The sequence below is a fragment of the Alternaria postmessia genome, assembly GCF_024291825.1.
Source record: "Alternaria postmessia strain BMP 2775 chromosome Unknown scaffold_100, whole genome shotgun sequence".
NCBI lineage: Eukaryota > Fungi > Ascomycota > Dothideomycetes > Pleosporales > Pleosporaceae > Alternaria > Alternaria postmessia.
Genome location: NW_026260173.1, coordinates 47,374 through 67,700, shown reverse-complemented (window position 1 = coordinate 67,700; position 20,327 = coordinate 47,374). Strand labels below are relative to the sequence as shown.

Sequence of the window (20,327 nt, the reverse complement as noted above, 5' to 3'; positions counted from 1 at the left end):
GTGGAGCGTGAGATCTCTGATTCAGAGGTGAGCGTGACCCCAAAACCGCGAGTGAAGGTGAGAATACAATTGCAAACACAGATTTCTCTTGCTCACCACGTCATGCTCCTCACAACACGACTCCAGTTCTCACCAATCCGTCCTCTTACTATAGTAGAAATTGCTAAACACCTTGGTCAAAAGATGTTCCCCATACGTGCTCCCCTGATGTATCGGCTTCTTCCCACTCTCTTCCACACACTTCTCCAACGGCCGAACCACAGCATCGAAATTCGGCTCATAGAAGAATGGCACACTAATCCTGTACTGTTGCCCCCTATGAATGACCCTATGCATCGTACTCTTCCAAAGCCCGTTCGTCCACCGCTCAATCATATCCCCAATGTTGACCACGAAAGCTCCTGGTATGGGATCGGCATTGAGCCAAGTCCCGTCTTTGAGTTGGACTTGAAGAGCACCGGGCGTAGGATCCGTGAGTAGGAGCGTTACGCAGCCATAGTCTGTGTGGGCGCCGCAGGAGAATTGTTCAATGTCGTTGCCGGGCGTGTGAGGGGTTGTCAGTGGAGGGTAACCGATCATGCGCATTACCCAGAAGGACTCGTCGCAGTTTCGCACAAAGACTTCTTCGTCTTCTGTGCTTTGCGTTGCGTTTGATTTAGGTGACCCAAGGTCTAGAGCTACGCCCATGGCGTGGACAAGGGCTTCGCCGACTTTCTTGACATGCTCAATGTAGTCTGTGTATACAGGCTTGAGCTCTTTCGGTTGCTCAGGCCATAGATTGGTGCCCTGAAGACTCTTCACGCTACCCGGTCCTCCGTCTCCGGGCTCTCGCTTCTCTGCTGGCCAGTCACGGTACCAGTCGATGGCTTCTTGCATGTCTTGCAGGCCGCCCGTCACGTTTTCGCCGAGCCCCTGGTAACCCCGTGCGCCATCTCCTCCTTCCGGACTACCAGCATCAAAGCGCTTGATTTTGTTCTTCTCTTCTAATGGTAAGGCGAAGAAGTCGCGTGCAAGGCTGATGACTTCATCGAGCTTTGTAGTTGGTATGCCATGCCCTGTGAGATAGAAGAAGCCATAGTTCACGCAAGCGGCGCTAATGGCTTTAGCAGTCGTAGATCGTGCATCCTTCGAGGATGAAGGATCTAGGAAAGCTGAGATGTCGATTATTGGTAGACCGTCCTGTTGCGCGGCGACGATAGGCTTATCGTACCGGGATCCAGAGTCTGGAGTGGGGTTAAGCTTCGTGGTGCTTCCTGATGTGCCACCATTCGACTGCCTGTCTCGCGCTGCATGAAGGGCCGCGTCCATGTCTGACATGGTGTCTTTCTGTAGACAAATAACTCTTTCTTAGTCTAGTCTGCTTCCTTTGACTCAAAGATTGCCGATCACACTATCTGCTCGAAACTTGGACGATATGACGCTTCTAACAGTTCGTGTGGAATGTCCTGAGCGAAATATTAGGAGCGATGAAAAAGACAATACAAGGACTGCACAAGAATCCTGAGGATGGCGGAAGCGTGTATTGGAGTTGGGGAACGGGACGTCGAATGTTCGGATGGCGATACCCGATTCAGTCTAGGCGCGGCTATTCTAGGGCATCATGACAGAGGGAAGTTTACAGATGTCTTTTCACAAATGCAAGAATCAATGTGTTCATCTTGGCTGTCATTCCCATTGTAGTGGTATATCACTCTATCCATTGACCACCTGTCATGCATCGCATTTTGATTAAATACTATAGATGCCCATATGATGCAACATCACCCAATACTAACTCACAAGGCCTTTACATTATGACCTCGTTGGACACGTCCTGTACAATGAATTAGTGTAAGTCGATGAAGCGCAATGGAGTGGTCTTACCCTCTTCAGTTCCTTGTATGGCAAGCAAACACAGTTTTGCACGCGAACTTCATCTGCCACGGCGCAATCCTTGCCGAGAATGGTAATGCTTTGGACCTTGACGCCGTTCTTGATGACGCTGGTGGTGTGGCTAGTAACGGGAGTTGGTGTGCCCTCAACACGGGCCCAGGCACCAATCTTGCTGGACCAACCAATGATGGTGTACAAAACACATGCATCGTGCTTGATCTCAGAGTCTTCGAGAACGATGGACTCTTTGACACGCGCACCAGCTCCAATGACGACACGAGGGCCAATAGAGACGTTGGGTCCGATCTTGGCAGTTGGGTCGATCTGGGCGGAGGGGTGAATGTAGACTGGAGGCAGAATGTTTGCGGAGGGGGCCGCGAGCTCCTCCGATCCCGCCTGGAATGCCTTCAGGAGGTACAGGGCGTTGGCTGGGACGGCCGAACCAGCGGTCTTGATCTGGCGCCAAAAGTCCTTGGTCTCAAGGACGAAGAACTGCCTGCTGTCGGCAATGTCGGACAGTACATCCTGCTCCAGGCGAATGACAGCATTCTCCTTGTTATCGTCGTCGTCTTCGTTTTGGTAGAAGGAAGATTCGAGGTTCTCGGAGGAGGGGTACGACAGCAGCCGTGGGCGCTCGGTCCGTCGCTTGATGGCGCTGCGAATGGCGGGGAAGATGCACTCGGTCGCGAAGAGGTAGATTCCGCAGTTGATGAGGTTGGAGATGTGCGACTCGGGCTTCTCGACGTAGTGAAGCACGCGCTTTGTGTGCGCATCTGAGACAATGCAACCAAAGTTGGACGCGGCCTCGTTTGCGACCCTCGTGCCCAGCATTACCGCCTCGGCGTCCTTATCGTTGAAGAGCTTGAGCATCTCCACCAGCGGGAAGGAAGAGCAGACATCTGCGTTCAGAACAAACAGCTTCTCTGGCTTGCCCTTCAATATGACGTCGCGGAAGTGGTAGAGACCTCCAGCCGTGCCCAATGCCTGGTATTCGCGGAGGTACTTGACGCTCAGGTGTGGCCAGCTGGTCGAGACGGCGTTGATGAAGGGCTGGAAGACGGATTCCTCATAGTAGCCGACGATAAAGACTTCCTTGATCTCGGGGACGTTGGTGATGGCGCGGAAGCAGTGCTCGATTATGGGGTGACCGGCGACGGGGAAGAGCGGCTGTGGTAGCATTAGCGGGGATGCGCTGGGGTACGGCAGTCCGAATTGTCGCGCACCTTGGGCAGTTCCATAGACAGAGGCCTAAACCGCGTGCCTCGAGAAGGGCCTCCGACCTAGTCTTGTAAGCATACATGGCAGAGTCTACGTCGTGGGAAATATCTACCAGAATGACGGCCTTGGTAGAGCCTCCAGAGGGAGACTTGGGCCTCATGGAGAGCGAGGGTGGCTGCAGACTCATCTTGAAAAAGTCTTGGTTGTGTAATAGCGGGTTGAAAACAAAAGATCGTGAGCGCGCCTCAAGATCAGAAGAAACGTGCAGTGAGAGCAATTGCGAATCTGGCCTTCTTCAGGAACCAGTTGGTGGACCCTGGAATTCCAGCCCACCGCTGGCGGTGAGAAGCCCTGGCGAATCGGCGAGTCGGCGCGTCGTCAGGTGCAGCTCGACTTCATCCCCTTTGTCACAGCTTGCGCCAGCTATTCTCGAATACGAGCAAGCTATGTCAGTCACGCATATACGGCCTCACAGTGCTAGCGTATTGTTTTCCAAAATATTCATATGGATTTGGTCAAGATTCACTGACACTACTCATACCGTCACTACTTTCCTACGCCAGTCGCCAGCTTCTTGTTCTTCTTCATCAGCACATTCAGCTTCTTTTCCAGCACATCGTGTTCTCTCCTCGCCGCGTGCATGGCTTGCTCCGCCTCTTCCATGGTCAGCACACTACCCCTTCCCCTCCTCGCATTGCCACCGTAGCCACCCATGCCAGCCGTTGTCTCGATCGCGTTCATCAGGCCCTGCATGTCTAGTCCGCCTCCACTACCGTTGCCTAACGTGATGTTGCCATTGCCGTCGAGGCCAAACTCTTGCGTAGACTGGTAGCCGAGTCCAGCACCTACAAGTGCTTCGAGACCCTGGACAAAGACGCCGCCCAATCTATCGGCTGCCATCATTCCCATGCCGTCTATTTCTGTGCTTCCCACTGCTCCTCCTTCGACAACTGCTTTAGCTGCCTTTGCAAATCTGTTCGAGTTGACAGACATGTTCGCTGTCCCGGCACCAGGCGCACCACCAACAGCAGCCATCTCGGGACGTGGCTGGTTCGGTGGCGGGTTGTCTGTCTTGGGGAGGACGTACTGGTTGAGATAGGCGCCAGCGTCGGCGGGTGTTTGCTGTTGCTGTGGGGGAGGGACTTGAGGCATAGACGCATCTTGTACTTGTACGGGCGGCAGGGGAAGGTTTGTTGAATCAAGAAGCCCGGAAGAGTTGTCTAGTCGCGGCATCTGCTGCCCGCCGTTGGTATTCAGCTTTTTACCTGCCTCCTTGAGTGCAGTGGCGATTGCTGGAAGTACGTCATTCGAATGAGCTGAGTTTGTCATGTTGTGATTATGTGCGGTCTGCTTACGAGGGTGGAAGCGAGCATGGCCCTTGAGTTCTTCGATATGCCTTTCAAGCTCAAGTGCTTTCGTCTCGAGCTCCTCGGTCAGGCCCCAGAAGAACTTGCCGTTGGGTGTAATGAGAGTCCTAGAATCAGGTTTGCCATCCTGGCTATTGAGGCGTACCGGCTTCTTTTTAGCGAGCGCATCAAGGTCGGTTTGGGAGAAATGCAGCTTCAGGTCAGGAGGTGCAGTCACGTTACCGTTTTGAGTAGAGCGAGAGGCATGAGTGAGCGACGAAGACAATGGTTTGAAAAACTCAAGAGTCGATACAAGGAGCTCGCCCGTGCGTTGCAAATCAGCCAAGATCGATTGAGCAGAATTCTCGCGCTTGTCCTTGGGCTGTTCGGGCTCGGGTTCTGGTTCGGGCGTTGCTGCTGCTGAGACCTTCGCTGAAGAATCCCTGCGTGATGTCGTCGGCGCTTGAGCAATAACTTCCTCGACCACAGCTGGCTTGGGCGAGGCTGGCTGACTCTTGAAAGCTGCCGCGATAGGTTTTGGTTTGCTTGTCGGCTTCTTCTCCTTTTTCTTGCGACCGATGATTGGAGCTTGCACAACCTCAACATCCGACTTGGTGTCCTCCAGCTGCTCTTCTTCAATCTGCTTCTTTCGTTCTTGTCTGTCCTTCTTGGCTTGAGATTTGGTCTTCTTCCTGACAGGTGCAGTCCCGACCTTGCCGCCAACAGGTGGTGGTGAGTTGGCTCTTGAGAACGATGTTGAAGTGACCGAAGCTGTGTCCGATATCATCTCGCTTGGTGTGCCTGGTAGATTGACAGAAGCGATACTCGCTTGTCTAGATCGAAGCTTGTCGACGGTTGATACCTGAGGCAGAGACGGCACTGGTGGCGCTGACAAAGGCGGTGGGACTTCTGCTTTGGGTGTCGCGACCACTCGCAGAGTCCTAGGCGCACCTGTACGCTTGATTGGCGATCCGGTGGCCACCGCGGCAGGACTTGGGGGTACGGAACTAGCGGATGGAGTCGGCATTGAACGATTGGTCTTCGATTGGGAGTCTATCTTGGCCGAGCCTGGGGCTGGGGAGCTTTCATCAATTGGCAGTTTAGTAGCAGCCGGGATATCAAGCTTGCCTGGAGGCTGCCGCTTGGTTGAAGCTGTAGGCGTCACACTCGCGACAGGCGTACGTGCTGTCTCCTTCTGTGGCTCTTTCTTTGGGGTAGTTTGAGTTGCAGGCTGACTCTTCTTAGAAGCACCCTTTGACTTCGGCGTGTCCTTGGCAGCTGTTTCCGACACCATCTTCTTCGCATCTGGGGTAGACTTTGGAGTCTGTACTACGTCTTCTTTGGCCGCCCTAGAAGCCTCTCTAGGTGTAGGCTCCTTGGGTGTTTGAGGGACAACGACAGCTTCTTTAGTCGCCGCTCTTGAAGGCGTCGAGGGCGAAGGCTTGGCCGCAGCGGTCGCTGGGGGAGCTGCTGTAGGTGTTGCCGGTACGACGACATCGCTCTTCTGCTTGCCCTTGGTCTTGCCAGGCGTTGCGTTAACAAGCGGCGTAGCAGGCACGACAGGCACGGCTGGTGTAATGTTCGAGGATGTAGTTCGAGACATTGGTCGAGACCCAGGACGAGAGCGTGACTCTTCCAGGACCGCTTTGGGTATGGCTGGCGCTGTGAAGCCAGGCGGTATAGTGGGAGTCGATCGACGGGGCTGCTCAAAAAAGTGGCCGCTCAGCGGAGTGCTCAGAATTGGTCGGATTGGCTCATTGTCGCTGTCGTTAACAAGTGCATCCACATTGATAGACGCTTGTTCTTCTGCACTCAAAGGCGCATCGTCTACGATAACTCGTTAGCCTTGAATGTCTACATCAGAAAAAGCAAGTTCAGCTGTGATGAGTACGGCGGCCGCCAGACGATGGTCAGGATGGTGTTGACAGAAGCTTAAGGTACATCAATTGGCAAAAGTTGACTCTCGAACATCTCCGTCACTTGATGGGGCAAGAAAATAGTGAACAGGCCATCTCTCTATTAGAAAGTAAGCATGCCGACTCAGCGGCAGGAGGGGTAGTTACGTACATGCGATGACCATGACGAAGACGACGAGAGAAGCCAACCTTTGCAGCGGCAGGACAGTGCAATCCACCCAATTATGACAGAAGCTGAGAAAATATGTGAAGGTATAGGTGCCGTAGAGACGTGCAACCCACTCATAACGCCGGGCATCTCAGTGTCGAAGCACCTGTGCCGATGGATTCGCCGTAAAACCGAAACGCCATGCAGCCATCGTTCGAATAAAGTACTAAGACAGTATGTCGAGCCAGAGGCCGACTAGTGTGCAGAAGGAAAAATGACTACCATCGTCCAGCGCCGCCGTAGTTGTTGTTGGAATAGAGAGAAGAGAAACCGCCTTGACCTTGGCCATACAAGCCCTGCCCCGCCATACCGCCTTGGTGCAACCTTGCCTGCAAGATACTTGGGTCCTGAACATCGGCAAGACCACCTCCTCCAGAGGAGGATGTGTTTGCGTGCCTATGCTTCTTACCCTTTTTCTTGGATTTCTGCGAACCAGACTCCTGGTAAGCTCCAGGCGAAGGTCCATAAGGGAAGCTTAGGAGACCAGGGGCAGGTGCAGGTGTGGAGGTTGTGGGGTGTTGATTAAGGAAAGAAGGAAACATTGACTCACGCTTTCCAGCATCAGCTAGCCTAGCAGCACCATCCATGTTCCGGCTGCGGAGCAAGTCCTGATACATGGCATCATTGTTGTTCCTCGCCGTCGCACCAGCCCCGTAGGGTAGACCACCCGTCGCGAAACCGTGACCTTGACCGAACATGCCAGTCCCGCTGACAGGAGGTGTACCAGTAGGCTTCAGTCCGGGAGGAGGACCTTGCACGTTGGTGAAGAACTGCCCACCCAGCTGCTGGTGCTGAGACATGGGGTTGAATTGGTTGGCATTCTTCGGCATCATCGAGTTTTGTTGGCTCATGAGCTTCTGGTTCGCAACAGGTTGCACATTCGCAGAAGCAGAGGCGCTGTCGTTGGCGAAACTAAAGCGTGACGTGTGTCTGGCATGGCTAGGAGTATTGTGCTGCTGAGGCTGAGCATTTTGCATGTTGCTGAGAATATTCGTGGACTGGGTGCCGGACTTGAAGTTGGAGAGCAACAACTGCTGTTGCTGCTGTGGCGTCAGGCCTCTGTTGCTCAATCCAAGGTTGCTGAAGTCCTCGGCCAGAGGGGTGTTCTGCCCAAAGAGGCTTCCACCGAAACCCTGTTGACCAGGTGGTGCAATCGCATGCTGGTTGAGATGGTTGGTGCTTGTCTCAGGGCCGTCTTCGGGCTCGCCTCCAAGTTGTAAGCTGCCACCAGCCGTCGCCTCGTTGTCTTCACGCTCAACTGCAGCAGGAGCTTGCTGGGAGGCTGCCTTTGCAATTGCTTCTGCCTCGGCCTCCCGCTGCAATGCCAATTCCTTCTCCTTCTTTTCCTTAATGGCACGACGCTTTGCACCGCCATTGGGGTCCAGGAGTTGAGGGAACTCGGTAACAGCTTTCAATTCTTCCTCAGATAGAACGGCACTGGAGAAGACGAACTTGAAATCTGGCGAGCAGATGACCTTTAGGAGATCGTGAATGCCGTTGTCGCGGGATTTGGCAGGACGTGCGGCGGGTGCAGGCGCAGGCGGCGGAGTTGCAGGCTTCGATGCTTGCGGAGACTTGTCTTTCTCCTTTTCCTTTTCCTTCTCCTTCTCTTTCTGCTCTTTCTCCTTCTCCTTCTCCTTTTCTTTCTCCTTTTCTTTTTCTTTTTCCTTGTCCTTGCCCTTCTTCTTTGGTGCCTCCGCTGGCTTCGGTGCTTTCGATGCTTGTGCAGGGACAGCGTTCGTGATCATGGGACTGGCGTTGTTCGAAGCAACTGTTGAGCGGCTTGCACGACGCTCCAGCACCGCTTTGCTGCCCCAGTTTGCCGTTGCGGGTAGGCCAGGTGCTTCATGTATCGAGCTCGACGTGTCGTTACTGTCTTGGCGATTCATCGGTGTCGCGGCAGCAACGGGTGGACCCTGGTGCGCAGGAGGTGCGGCTCGGGATGTGGACGACTGTGACGGTTGTTGCGTCTGGATCGAGTTCATCATGGAGAGATCCTGGCGGGTAAAGCTGTCGTTGTCCTCGCCAGGTTCGTGCAAGAACATGCAGTTGCGGTTGTTGCAAGTCTCGCCGCGGAGGTACGCTGAACAGTACTTTGTCGTACCAAACTGTGCTCTGTAGAGACGTAAGCTTGTCACATGGCAAATATGCAGGAAAGATATTTACGTACCTCAGTGTTCTCTCGCCGTTCTGGGAGCCGTCGACAGCATTGATGCACTTCTCCGCGTCTTCTTTTCGAGCGAATGTTACGTAGACGCCCACCGACTGCTGGTGCTGAGCGTTCTCCTTGGCCTTGCTTACGACGATCTTGAGGATCTTGCCGTACTGCCCAAAGTAGTCGTCACCGCGGAGGGTCTTGAGTAGTTCGTCTTCGCGTATGGTGGGCGTGAGACCGGTAACGTATACGAGGTTCTTCTGGACGACACGCAGCCCAGACAGGTGCTTGCGGCTGAGAGAGTCGGCTTCGGCCTTCTGCGCTTCCTTCTGCCGTATCTGCGCGTTCTTCTTGGCCTTTTGCGCTATGAGCTGCTTGTGCTGTGCCATCCTGCCCAGTGTCAGAAGTGTTATGCAGGGAAGATGTAAGGGACGACGCACTCTTCGGGGGAGATGGTCTTCCACTCGATCGTGGAGTCATCGTAGGGTCTGCGACATGCGGGGCACAGCCCGTTCATGGTGGTTTTGATGTTGTTGTAGCAGAACTGGCATATCTGGCACGTGAGTTAGCACGGGGGACTCGAGAAGGCTTCACCGAGTTTCGGCACAAAGGCGTACTTGGTAGCCGCATGGACAGGGCCGGAAATTCCTGTCCGAGAGGTCGAACTCCTCGACGCAGAGCGGGCAGCACTCCTCCTCGTCATCGTCGACGAACTGGTCCTGTTGCAGTCGGGACATGGTGTTGTGTGGTTGTGGAAAGTGCGTGGTCAAAGCCGAAGGGTGGCGCTGGATGTGATGGTACGTGGGGTGAGATGGGAACTAGGTGGCATCCACAGGGGGTCAGGAAGGAAACCGCTGAAGCACAAATAAACGCCGGCCGGAGAGTCGCTGTCGCTGTAAGAGGGATCCACGGAAGGGTGATGGGGGTTAAGAGGCTGCACCTGCGCGATGGGACACCAGTTCCGCCAGACGCTACTTACATAATCTTGCATGTTGCGGGTTGAGCTGCGAACTTCACGACGTCGACGACATCACCACCCCGAGTCGCCTTTACCTGCTACATCGCGTAGCCTCACCACTCCCTCACTGCACACTATGGCTATGCGGCTAGCTGTAGGCCGGCCATTGGGCGCCGCCGTCCGCGCATCCACCTGCTCCCGCCATGCAGTGCGCACCTTTGCCTCGTCGGCTCTGCGGGCGAAGGAGGTCGCGGGCCCCGAATCCGACACGCCAAACATGAGGGTGCGCTATATCACACGTTGGAGCTGGAATATGGGCTTCTAACACGACTGCAGTTTGCCCCCCGTGACGAGGCCGTCAAGCTCAAGCGCGCCATCGTAAACCCGGCAGACCAGTACAAAGAGAAGGGCGAGTCTCTGCACAAGTATGGCCAGTACATCATGTCATGTCTGCCCAAATACGTCCAGCAGTAGGTCAGCCCAGACCTCAATCCAGCACTATCTGATGGCAGTCCAGGTTCTCCGTGTGGAAAGACGAGTTGACCATCTACGTCCCTCCCGCCGGCATCATCCCCACCTTCACCTTCCTGAAGTACCACACCGCGGCTGAGTACACACAAATTTCCGACATCACAGCCGTCGACTACCCCACCAAGGACCAGCGCTTTGAAGTCGTCTACAACATGCTCAGCATCCGCCACAACTCGCGCCTCAGGGTCAAGACATACGCAGACGAGGCCACCCCAGTCCCCAGTCTGTGCGATCTCTACGACGGCGCCAACTGGTACGAGCGCGAGGTCTACGATCTGTTTGGTGTCTTCTTCGTTGGACACCCAGACTTGAGGCGCATCATGACCGACTACGGTTTCGATGGACACCCACTGCGAAAGGACTTCCCCATGACTGGATACACTGAGATCCGATACGACGAGGAGAAGAAGAGGATCGTCGTGGAACCCCTGGAGATGACACAGGCTTTCAGGAACTTCCGTGGTGGCTCCTCAGCATGGGAGCAGGTCGGTCCTGGTGACGACCTCAAGCCCGAGAACGTGAGTCTCTTTACTTGCCATATTTATGACGCCGCATCTAACGGAAATACAGTTCAAACTCCCAACACCAAAGCCAGAGCCTCCCAAAGAGGAAGAGAAGAAATAGAAAGCTTAGAGGATATGGATTGTATATACCTGCGAATGAACGTACTTGTACAACATCCAACATTCCACCACATGCTAGACATCATCCCTCTTGCTCTGTGTTCTCAGTGCATATGTGTTGGCTCCGTGGTCCAGATGTAGTGGGCTCGACGGCTAATATAGAAGGTCCGATAGAACATTTAGCAAAGACATCCTGTAATACACCGAGGCTCGATGGCTGCAATACGACGTATCCACGTACTTTGGGTCCCGATTTCTCATGCCAAGCAGATCTCGCAATCTGTCACCCAATCAGGTAAGCGCAGTTTAATGCACCTTCTGTCAGTCGTCACCAATTGGGTAAACTTCGGAACCACCGCATGGAGTTTTGCATGATCAGCCGTAGTCGATGTGCAAGACGTACCACTGCGGCTATCCACTGGAATCTAAAGCTTGCAGGTTTTCAGCCATTCTCACCCGGAACAGTACCCCGCTTTCCCCGTCTGCATCACGAGATGACTGCACTCCAAGACAAAAGGGCCACAGGTTAGTCTTGTTTGGTGCTCCGAGTGGGTATCGCGACCAAGGACCTTGAGCGCCTCACGATCGCCCATGCCTGAGTTAGACTGCTCCCGACTTCCCGCCAATAGTAGTGATCTCTGTTCCAGTGGTATTCGCCTTCGTCATACGAGTCTATCATTTGAGTGTCTGAGCATCTGGGTATAAAATACAGCCATGGTTCTTAGGCAACATGCATCTTGAAAATGAGACTTCACACTCTTCCCTTCTTTGTATCTACCGCCCTAGCTACCATGGCCAACACTACTACCACAACAATTGAGCCATTCAGTCTCTCTGCTCCCCCAGGAACTGACATCTGGCGCAAGCCTCCGACTCATAACGCGTTCAATGCATCAACCTACCCAGCTCAGCTTCCGACCTACGACCTGAAGACATTCCAGCGAGCGAAGCTTGCCTTTGAGCTCCCGCCCGCCGACCAGCTTCGCCAGTACGACCAAGCTGGTCTCTTACTGCATGTTACCAAGCCAGGAGTTCCTGACAACGAGACCAAGTGGATCAAGACTGGTATCGAGTTCTACTATGGAAAGCCATACGTAGCGACCGTGGGTTGCGATGCTTGGGCCGACTGGTCGCTCGTTCCTATGCCCGAGTTCAAGAACAGTAGTAGGCCTGGAGCTACCATTGAGGCGAGGAGGGAAAGAGATGACCTTGGAAAGAGTCTTTGGATTTACTGGATTGTCAAAGATGAGACTGGCAAGGAGGTCGAGAGACGCCCATTGAGAGAGGTTACCTGGGTATTTGCGGAAGAGGAAGGCTGGAGTGTGGGTGTTGCGGGATACGTGTGCCGGCCAACCAAGGACGGTGGAGAGGAATTGCTTGAGGCAGAGTTCAAGGAGGGCGTGGAGATTGAGATAATCAACTGAGTAAGTGATGGATAATCACATGGGGTATCTGGAATGGTACGCAATGCTGTCAGTTGTGCTTTTTCCTAGGCTAATAGTGAGCAGATTGTTTACAAAGTCACCGACGTCTCTCTGGTTAGCGTTCATACAGAATTGAACTCCTATATCCACATACAGGCTGCTTCTTATGTGTATATACAAAGCAGGTGTTACTACACCAAGGCTGTGACTATGCCTAATACTATCGTCGTCTTGTAGATTGCAACCTCTAGTGGCATTGAGGCAGTTTATCAATCCGCCCTTTACCTCGAATAGACACAAGGCGAGCGTAAGCGGCGAGTCACAGCTTTCCCTCTTCATCCTGGGAAGCACCGCGACAGCTGACCCGAAGCTCTGACACATGACTGCAGATACCTCTCTAGGCTGTAGTCCTCTTGGGATCAACTACTTTATCTGTACTGGTCCGCTTTTGTCAACAGCAGCAAATAATCAACACAGAAACAAGAGTCCACGAACACTGCAACCATGGGTCAAGTGCAACTCTATTGTCCATCCAAAAAGAAGACCGTCGACAATTTCGTCTTCGGCGCATTCCAGAATCTCGACCAAGTTCTGCAAGGCGTGCGACTCGCGCTCGATATCAAGTACGCAGCACTCTACACTGTCGAGGCGAGACCCATATACGAACCCAGTGCGCTCGAGGACGATCAACGCATATTGGTGGCAGCAAGTGCGGAAGAGACGATGTTGCCTGATGCGCCCCCTGGATGGGTTCTGTACCATGGCGAAGAGGGCGACGATGTCGACCCGGACACGGAAGGTTATGGTCAAGAGTGGGGTGTGAGTACAAATCGGCACCTACATGAGGGAGAAGTCGCTAATTGATATCAGACGCTGTCCGATCATGAAAAAATATCTACACATCACCAGTCTCAACGAGCAGAAGCCCGAGACCCGCAACAAGATGCGCATCACGCGCCCATACAAGTCGCTTGAAGCAGAACTTCACTTCTTCGAATACAAAGAATCATCAACCGTTGAGTTCACTGAGGATGATGCCCGTGTCGAGCGATACTGGGGCATCACTGTCAAGCAGTTCATCCCCTTCTCCATGAAAGCAGGACCTAGCACAAACCTTAGCCAGAAGCTCACCTCCCCAACCGCATTTGCTATCATGATCTTGTCTAGCTTCACACACGGTCAATCTCGACTAGCTCTAGAGGTACTAGAGGAGGCCATTGCGCTACGCACCCAAGATGAGCAAGGCGACAACAAGGATCCCGCCTTGCAGACGCAAGATGTACTCAACGCGATTGCCATTGTATATGAGCGGGCTGATCTTATCCCAGCCAACCTGACAAAGGTAAAGAGCGGAAAGTCGAAGGAGCGTGAGAAGCGAAAGGCTGCTAGGGAGAAGAAGAAGTCCGCTGGTCAGTCTAGCACTTCGGTGTAGGAGTAGACTGGCTGCTTCGAGGGTGCTTTCAATAAATAGAAGGGTTCCTTGGGTAAGCTGAGGTGAAGGCACGATTGGTAAGTGCAGAATCAGAAGTGTGAAGTCATATCGTGATGGCTACGTGCAAGATTCTGTATGTATGTTTCTTGAAAAGTAGCTCCAATACCAACACATTGCACACCATCACCATGGACTTATCAAATTTTATCTGTCTAAGCACCACATGTAATCTGGACACGCAACTAATACATCCAAGGAGTGACCCACAGAGTGCAGGACGAATGTCAGCATGCACGCACATCTGAAAGCCCTAGTAAGTTTGAGTTTGTCTATTGGATGTCTCAGTATATCACTACATTAGCAAACAAGCATCATTGATATGTCTACTCTCCTCGCGATCTTCATATGTTTCCAAGAATCACTTGTTCCGCTTCACATCACTAATCTTCAACTTACCATGGAGACGTCTCCAGACAAACCAACCACTATGTCAGAACAGCAGCCCCTGCAACCCCGAGTAAAAAGCGTCTTAGACAAGGATATCACTAGTAAGTACCACATCAGAGAAGACAGAGCAGCACAGTTCTAAGCAACAACTACCAAACAGCCGTCTGGTTCACAACCAATCTCACCAAAATCTCGCACAGCGATCGCGAGACGTACGTTCGTATGCTCCGCACCAAACTTGAGGAGAGCGTCAAAGAGAGAAATTCACTAGACCAACAAGCTGCTTTGATCATCTCCTTGGTGGAAGAGCCAGTCGAAGCTCTAAAACAACAAGATGAGCCAAACGAGGAGGAGTTGAAGCACGCGAAGAAGGTCGCGGATGACACGAAACGAAGAGTTATGATTGACCGGTTGGTACACGATGCTAAGCATGAGGGTTTAGAGGCGCTGCTTAGCAAGGCTGAGTACACCATATGTGGACAAGTAGCATAGCAATATCGAGGGAAGAGTCGATGGGGCAAGGTGTTTGAGATGAATATGAGGGGCGTAGTGAGGAATTCTACAACGCAAGACTGAAAAACCCAAAAGGGCCTTGATAAAATGTATGTGAAAAATGCCGAATTAAAGTGTCACCTACATCTCCATTCTATAAAATTCGCCGATCTATGCTGCCATGCACGTTCACGCCGCCTGAGCAGCTCTCAGTCCCCCTCTTTGAGCCGTATTCCGGCTTCGCACCTCACTCTGCTTAACCTCCAAATGCGTCCCGGTCCTGTTCTTCTCCAGCGACACCAACTCCGGAGAGGCTGCGTCAATGTAATCCTTAGCATCCTTCTCAATTACACCAGGAGTGGAGACATGTATACCCTCGACCAAGACCTTCTCGTCATCTGGAATCTCCAGAGTGGTTTCCTTGATCTCGGGTTTCTTTGTGCCAAAGGGAGGGTCGAAGCGTTTACGTAGGGTCTCGATCATCTTGCCGAACCAGAACCAGTTCAAGCCGTTGAGGATGAAGTTTGAGGCGAGGTAGGCGCTTATGATCCACAGAGGGACGGTTTGGTTGTCGGCGAACTGGAGGACATCGTTCTTGAAGGCTGCGTTGCTGAGGGTCGTGTTGTCTGAAAGCTTTCCGACGTCTGGGTCTGAGCGTACAACTGCGCCGGCTGTGTAGGCGTGGTAGACATCAGTGAAGACGCGTATTGACTGGTACGATCCCCACACGATGCGGCAGGAGAAGAAGGTGCACAGCAGAACTATGCCGTTGACGAGCTGGATGGTAGTACCGGTCATGTTGAGTTTATCGCAGAACCAGTGGATGTTCAGGAAGGGCGAGGAGAGCTCGTAGAGGATGAAAGTACACGCGTAGTAGTTCACGAATGGACGCTGTCGCACGATTAGTATTCCACACAGCTCCCATGTGCTCCAAAGAGCACCGCTTTACACTTACGAAGCCCAGCGAGAAGACAGAGAGGGCACAGATAGCATGGAACAGCATGCCGATACCAAAGGCCTTCACATTCTGTACTGTGATTGCCAGGTCCCACAGGAAGTAGCCTCCCGCGAAAGCTTGAATTAAGCCAGACGCCCCCGTGTATCCATGCACGCGCTCCGTTGCGTCCATCTGGTTAAGCTCCCTGTCCGTCCACATAACCCATAACGCCATAGAGCAGATGAGTGTGCTCTGGACAAAAGACACGATATGTACATCCCAGTTCAGCTTGGTTCGCGCACTGAACTGCGCATATATCCTCGGGACGAGGAGGCGCGAGATAGCGGGGGCGAAGTAGCGGTAGGTGCAGTGGTAGAGGGTGAACGCTGCAATGACCTCGTGGAAGTGCAACGGTAGCGTCTTCAGCGAGAGCATTTCAGCGACGGGCTCTACATATTTGACCAGTCTCTCAGGCCTCGGGAAAGGAAACGGGTCGTGCATCGTCGCAGTCGAGCGTGGAGTGTAATAGTCGCGGTGGTGGAGGTGTGAGGTGTGATGTCAGGGTGGTAAGGGTTGCACGCGGGCAGGAGCGATGGTCGGACCTGGCCTTTCCGAGGAAGCAGCGAAGTGGCTGACGGCGGGGGCAAGGCAAGAGCGTCTTTATAGTTAGGGAGACAAGAAGACCCAAGGCCGCAGCGGCACAATGATGCACGCCGCTCGAGGATGCCTGGTAAAGGTGCGGATGACGACGAAGCTTGGAACAATCCATGCCTCTAAGCCGAGATGCGATTAGCGAGCCGAGAGTTCATCACGCAGCGCATCAGGCACACGACACTTTGTTATCCACCCTGACATGTTTGTACCATGTCGGAATACAGCCACGAGACCACGTCATGTTGTGATGGGTTTCATATGTCTATGTACAGAGCACCGCCACAAGAGGCGTAATGCCGCGACGGCTAGGAACAAGCTCCGCTTCCGTGCATCGCCCCTCTTTCGCCCAACGCAGGAATATATAGTGAGCTTCTAGGGAGGTTTTCGAAACAATGAACGTACACGGAAACTCACTAGAAAACATCAAGTCTGACGTTGTGAGCAAACCAGCAGTCCTTGCACATATCGTCCTTCAGCCTCTCAGCGTACGATTCCAGGAAGAGCGCTCCGACATACGATGTTCTCTCAATCTGGTCGAGAAGGGTGTAGAAGTCTTGCAGGCTTCTATAGCTGATGATGCGGTTGCTACAGCTGGAAGAAGTTGTGGCGTTGGTGGTAGAACGACTCTGTTGCATGGCAGAAATAGCAGCGTGAATGGGCAAGACAGTGGTCGTGGATGTCTTCAAGGAAGCGTCTTCATGCACAGGCTCTTTCTCGGAGGATAATGGCGGCGTGAGCAACCCAGAAGTGTGTCTCGGTCGTTCAGACACACAGTCATGTGATGTCGTGTCAGGTGCTCTCATATGCTCTCCTGCCATCGTCTCAGACGAGAGACTACCTGTTGTTTCGCCTGCTCCCCATATCTTTTCGGCATACAGCTGCATCTCAAGCCACAACGACCACGATGCTTCTGTCAAGCTCTCTGTTGCAGACAGAAGTTCAAGGGCGAGCATCATCTCATGCTCATTGTAGTAAGGATGGAATTTGTTCATCTTACTGTACTTGCTCCCAGGTAGATGTACTGAGTTGTTGACGATGGGCCGTTGGATGCCGTGCTCGTTGTTGATCTTGAGGTTCAAGTTCGCGTTGAGTTCTTTGTCGTGAACTGACAGTAGATCGTCCTCCCAGGTAAGCCGTTCGGCGACCAGAAATAGTTTGTGCATGTGAGCGGTCATTTCACGCTTACCTCCACAGACCGGACAGCTGAGAGCCGGTTTCGGCTGGATGTCAGCACCATTACTATGATGGAGCTTGTACCAAGAATCGTACGGCATGAGACCAAGAGGATATGGTACCCAGTGGCCGCTCTGCCCTATCTTGCTGAGAGAATGTGGCGGATGCAGAACAGCGGGTTTGTATATTGTTGATGGGACGAACTTTGTCGGAGCGTGTGGAGTCTTCGGATTCGACGCTGCCGGCGCCATTGTGAGAGACGTCAAAACCTCGTGGTAGTTAAACACGCTATTGAGACTGTTGGGAAAGTCGTAGGTTTCTCTTGTAGAGTTGACAGAGTGTTCGTTCCAGACCCCCTCTATGTGAGGCAAAATATGAGGACGCAAATAATACCCCCGCTCCACATAACGACTAACTGTATCGTTTGCCAGTACATTTCTTCTTCCTTGACCTGACGTTTCTTTTCTAAAACGTCTAACTCGTGTTGATATTCTGGTGTTCGAGTGGACATGTCTTGCCATAGGTGTTCGTTGTGTTGTAGTGAGTGTTGTCTGATGATATGCTTGCTAGGAGAGAGGAGCGGCATCAGGTCCTCTTTATGCTTCATTTCTTCACGTCAGCACCTGAGGCAGGTAAGCAGGTAGAATCTAAAGTTTAGGAGGGAACGAGAGAATAATTTAGAAAGAGTAAGTGCGGATGACTTTACATAAGAAGTGCGAGGCAGTAACACGTCAGTAACTAGGCAACCTCGCTTCTCATCCGCGGTTCTCGACTCGCTGACCATGGGACTCGTATCTTTGGTGTAGGTGGCGCGTGTTCTTAGCGTGTTTTGCGAAGAGCACTTGAGCTAGGCAGTGGCATTGCCTGCTCACCCACATGCCGCGATTTAGTAGGTGATGGAGTTGGAGTTAACGATAGGCACGAGAGGTGCTCTGACTAATTCATAGGATATTCTCTGAGGTGGGGAAGTTGAGAAAAGAATATTTCAGTCAATATTCGATATTTTCAGAGATTCGAATACCATGGTTCCGCTATGGTTGCTTGCTGTGGACCATGGTTATCAATACCTCTCTTTGTGATGGTTGTAGACGAATAGTCGAAAGAGAAAAAGAGGCTCTCGTGAATGCAACCTTCACTCTCTGATACGCAGTCACCATATGTTGCGTAGCACGGGATCGCCATCGTACGCGTCCAAGTGCATTCACAGCGCGTGGTAGAGGAAGTGAGAGAGAATGCGGGGAGGTAGACGCGACTTACGCGACGGAGACGTGCAGGGATCAAGGATGCTCAAAAGTTGGGAGAGCGCGAAAGCGGGACAGAGGAAATGATTCGATCGCATCCCACATGTCACAACCATGAAAGCCATTCACCGGTCTCTTCGAGGCAATGCCACGAATTCTAGGCCAATTATACACAGCAATCTGACGTCAGGTCAAACGAGATTGCCACTATGCCGAACGTACACTCGACCCGCATTCGCACCGAAGCCCACAATCGATATCAAGCACATCCGCCAGAACCCAGGACTGTATGAGCAAAATTGCATAGACCGCAACTATGCCGCACACAGCAAGTCTTCATGGCGCATCATAGAGCTGCACGAGCAATGGCTCGCGCTCCAGAAAAGCAGCCGAGACCTACGAGAACGCAACAATCGCATTCGAGCCAACCTGGCGAGGACGGCATCGCGCGCTAAAGATGCTGAGAGCAATCCGGTAGCTTTGAGGGAAGGAATCATTGGCGAAGCAAAGGCGTTGAAGGCCGAGTTGAGCTCCATCGAAGCACAAGAATCACAAATCCAGGAACAGATAGAGGGCCTGGCGCAGGACCTGCCCAACCTGAGCAGCACGTACACGCCAGTCGGCACTGAGGCTGACGTACTTGGCTATATAAACTCGCACCCCCAGAGCGAGTCTTCGAAACAAACTCGCAAGTCGCACGTTGATATCGGACAAGAACTGGGAATACTCGACTTCTCGGGCTCAGCGCAGACCTCGGGATGGGGCTGGTACTTTCTCGTGGGAGATGGTGCAATGCTGGAACAGGCACTCGTACAGTATGCGCTGAGTGTTGCTAGAAAGAAAGGATGGAAGGCAGTTGCACCGCCCTCCCTGGTGTACTCGCACATTGCATCTGCATGTGGGTTCCAGCCGCGGGATCAGAACGGAGAGCAGCAAATCTACGCTATCGAGCAGTCGGAGAAGGACAAGGCAAAACCGCAGCTAGCGCTCGCCGGCACTGCGGAGATACCACTGGCTGGCATGAAGGCCAACCAGACTCTAGAGGAAGCGGATTTGCCCTTGAAGGCAGTCGGCGTGAGCAGATGCTACCGTGCTGAAGCTGGCGCCCGTGGAGCCGACACCAAGGGCTTGTACCGTGTTCATGAGTTTACCAAGGTCGAGATGTTCGCTTGGACATCGCCGGATCACATGGGAGATGATCACTTTACCACACCAACGGCACCAAGCGCAGAAGCAATTTTTGACGAGATGCTCTCAATCCAAAAGGAGATACTAGAGGCACTCGGACTGCACTGCCGCATCTTGGAGATGCCCACAACAGACCTCGGTGCCAGCGCAACGAGAAAGATTGATATCGAAGCTTTCTTCCCGTCTCGAGAGAAGGACCAAGGATGGGGTGAAGTGACGTCGTCCTCCATGTGCACTGACTACCAAAGTCGACGGCTGCAAACTCGCATGCGTGTCAAGGGGGGCAAGCTAGAGTTCCCATACACACTAAATGGAACTGCACTTGCTGTACCCAGAGTACTGGCAGCCATATTGGAGAACCACTGGAACGAACAAGACGGCGCGGTGACGATACCAGAGGTGCTGCGACCCTTCATGGGCGGGCAGGAGAAGATACAGGCATAGTGGCGACGAAGCAATGTACAATCATGTATTATGTATATGTATATGTATTAGACGATGATGTCAGGCGG

At 52.9% G+C, this 20,327-nt stretch overlaps 11 protein-coding genes across 11 annotated transcripts; 5 read left to right on the top strand and 6 right to left on the bottom strand.

The window, feature by feature from the left end:
- Positions 1–129: 129 nt before the first annotated feature.
- Positions 130–1,317, bottom strand: J4E82_009786 (uncharacterized protein; the record flags this gene model as incomplete). The annotated part of the gene is made up of 1 exon (XM_051736008.1): positions 130–1,317. One exon carries the CDS (start codon positions 1,315–1,317, stop codon positions 130–132), a length of 1,188 nt encoding a protein of 395 aa, XP_051584252.1.
- A 469-nt stretch (positions 1,318–1,786) lies between these two features.
- J4E82_009785 (uncharacterized protein) lies at positions 1,787–3,277 on the bottom strand (the record flags this gene model as incomplete). The annotated part of the gene is made up of 4 exons (XM_051736007.1): positions 1,787–1,813; positions 1,864–3,039; positions 3,096–3,152; positions 3,203–3,277. 4 exons carry the CDS (start codon positions 3,275–3,277, stop codon positions 1,787–1,789), a joined length of 1,335 nt encoding a protein of 444 aa, XP_051584251.1.
- A 359-nt stretch (positions 3,278–3,636) lies between these two features.
- J4E82_009784 (uncharacterized protein) lies at positions 3,637–6,516 on the bottom strand (the record flags this gene model as incomplete). Its single annotated transcript, XM_051736006.1, has 2 exons — positions 3,637–6,263; positions 6,504–6,516. The coding sequence occupies 2 exons, from the start codon at positions 6,514–6,516 to the stop codon at positions 3,637–3,639; spliced, it is 2,640 nt and encodes an 879-aa protein (XP_051584250.1).
- Positions 6,517–6,778: 262 nt separating this feature from the next.
- On the bottom strand, positions 6,779–9,452 carry J4E82_009783 (uncharacterized protein; the record flags this gene model as incomplete). Its single annotated transcript, XM_051736005.1, has 4 exons — positions 6,779–8,675; positions 8,731–9,105; positions 9,156–9,268; positions 9,333–9,452. The coding sequence occupies 4 exons, from the start codon at positions 9,450–9,452 to the stop codon at positions 6,779–6,781; spliced, it is 2,505 nt and encodes an 834-aa protein (XP_051584249.1).
- A 357-nt stretch (positions 9,453–9,809) lies between these two features.
- On the top strand, positions 9,810–10,828 carry NUO31 (NADH-ubiquinone oxidoreductase 30.4 kDa subunit, mitochondrial; the record flags this gene model as incomplete). Its single annotated transcript, XM_051736004.1, has 4 exons — positions 9,810–9,956; positions 10,010–10,143; positions 10,191–10,722; positions 10,775–10,828. 4 exons carry the CDS (start codon positions 9,810–9,812, stop codon positions 10,826–10,828), a joined length of 867 nt encoding a protein of 288 aa, XP_051584248.1.
- A 790-nt stretch (positions 10,829–11,618) lies between these two features.
- J4E82_009781 (uncharacterized protein) lies at positions 11,619–12,251 on the top strand (the record flags this gene model as incomplete). The annotated part of the gene is made up of 1 exon (XM_051736003.1): positions 11,619–12,251. The coding sequence occupies one exon, from the start codon at positions 11,619–11,621 to the stop codon at positions 12,249–12,251; it is 633 nt and encodes a 210-aa protein (XP_051584247.1).
- Positions 12,252–12,755: 504 nt separating this feature from the next.
- J4E82_009780 (uncharacterized protein) lies at positions 12,756–13,683 on the top strand (the record flags this gene model as incomplete). Its single annotated transcript, XM_051736002.1, has 2 exons — positions 12,756–13,063; positions 13,161–13,683. 2 exons carry the CDS (start codon positions 12,756–12,758, stop codon positions 13,681–13,683), a joined length of 831 nt encoding a protein of 276 aa, XP_051584246.1.
- Positions 13,684–14,170: 487 nt separating this feature from the next.
- Positions 14,171–14,622, top strand: J4E82_009779 (uncharacterized protein; the record flags this gene model as incomplete). The annotated part of the gene is made up of 2 exons (XM_051736001.1): positions 14,171–14,231; positions 14,291–14,622. The coding sequence occupies 2 exons, from the start codon at positions 14,171–14,173 to the stop codon at positions 14,620–14,622; spliced, it is 393 nt and encodes a 130-aa protein (XP_051584245.1).
- Positions 14,623–14,811: 189 nt separating this feature from the next.
- J4E82_009778 (uncharacterized protein) lies at positions 14,812–16,060 on the bottom strand (the record flags this gene model as incomplete). The annotated part of the gene is made up of 2 exons (XM_051736000.1): positions 14,812–15,513; positions 15,578–16,060. 2 exons carry the CDS (start codon positions 16,058–16,060, stop codon positions 14,812–14,814), a joined length of 1,185 nt encoding a protein of 394 aa, XP_051584244.1.
- Positions 16,061–16,626: 566 nt separating this feature from the next.
- On the bottom strand, positions 16,627–17,637 carry J4E82_009777 (uncharacterized protein; the record flags this gene model as incomplete). The annotated part of the gene is made up of 1 exon (XM_051735999.1): positions 16,627–17,637. One exon carries the CDS (start codon positions 17,635–17,637, stop codon positions 16,627–16,629), a length of 1,011 nt encoding a protein of 336 aa, XP_051584243.1.
- A 1,104-nt stretch (positions 17,638–18,741) lies between these two features.
- J4E82_009776 (uncharacterized protein) lies at positions 18,742–20,259 on the top strand (the record flags this gene model as incomplete). Its single annotated transcript, XM_051735998.1, has 1 exon — positions 18,742–20,259. One exon carries the CDS (start codon positions 18,742–18,744, stop codon positions 20,257–20,259), a length of 1,518 nt encoding a protein of 505 aa, XP_051584242.1.
- Positions 20,260–20,327: the final 68 nt, after the last annotated feature.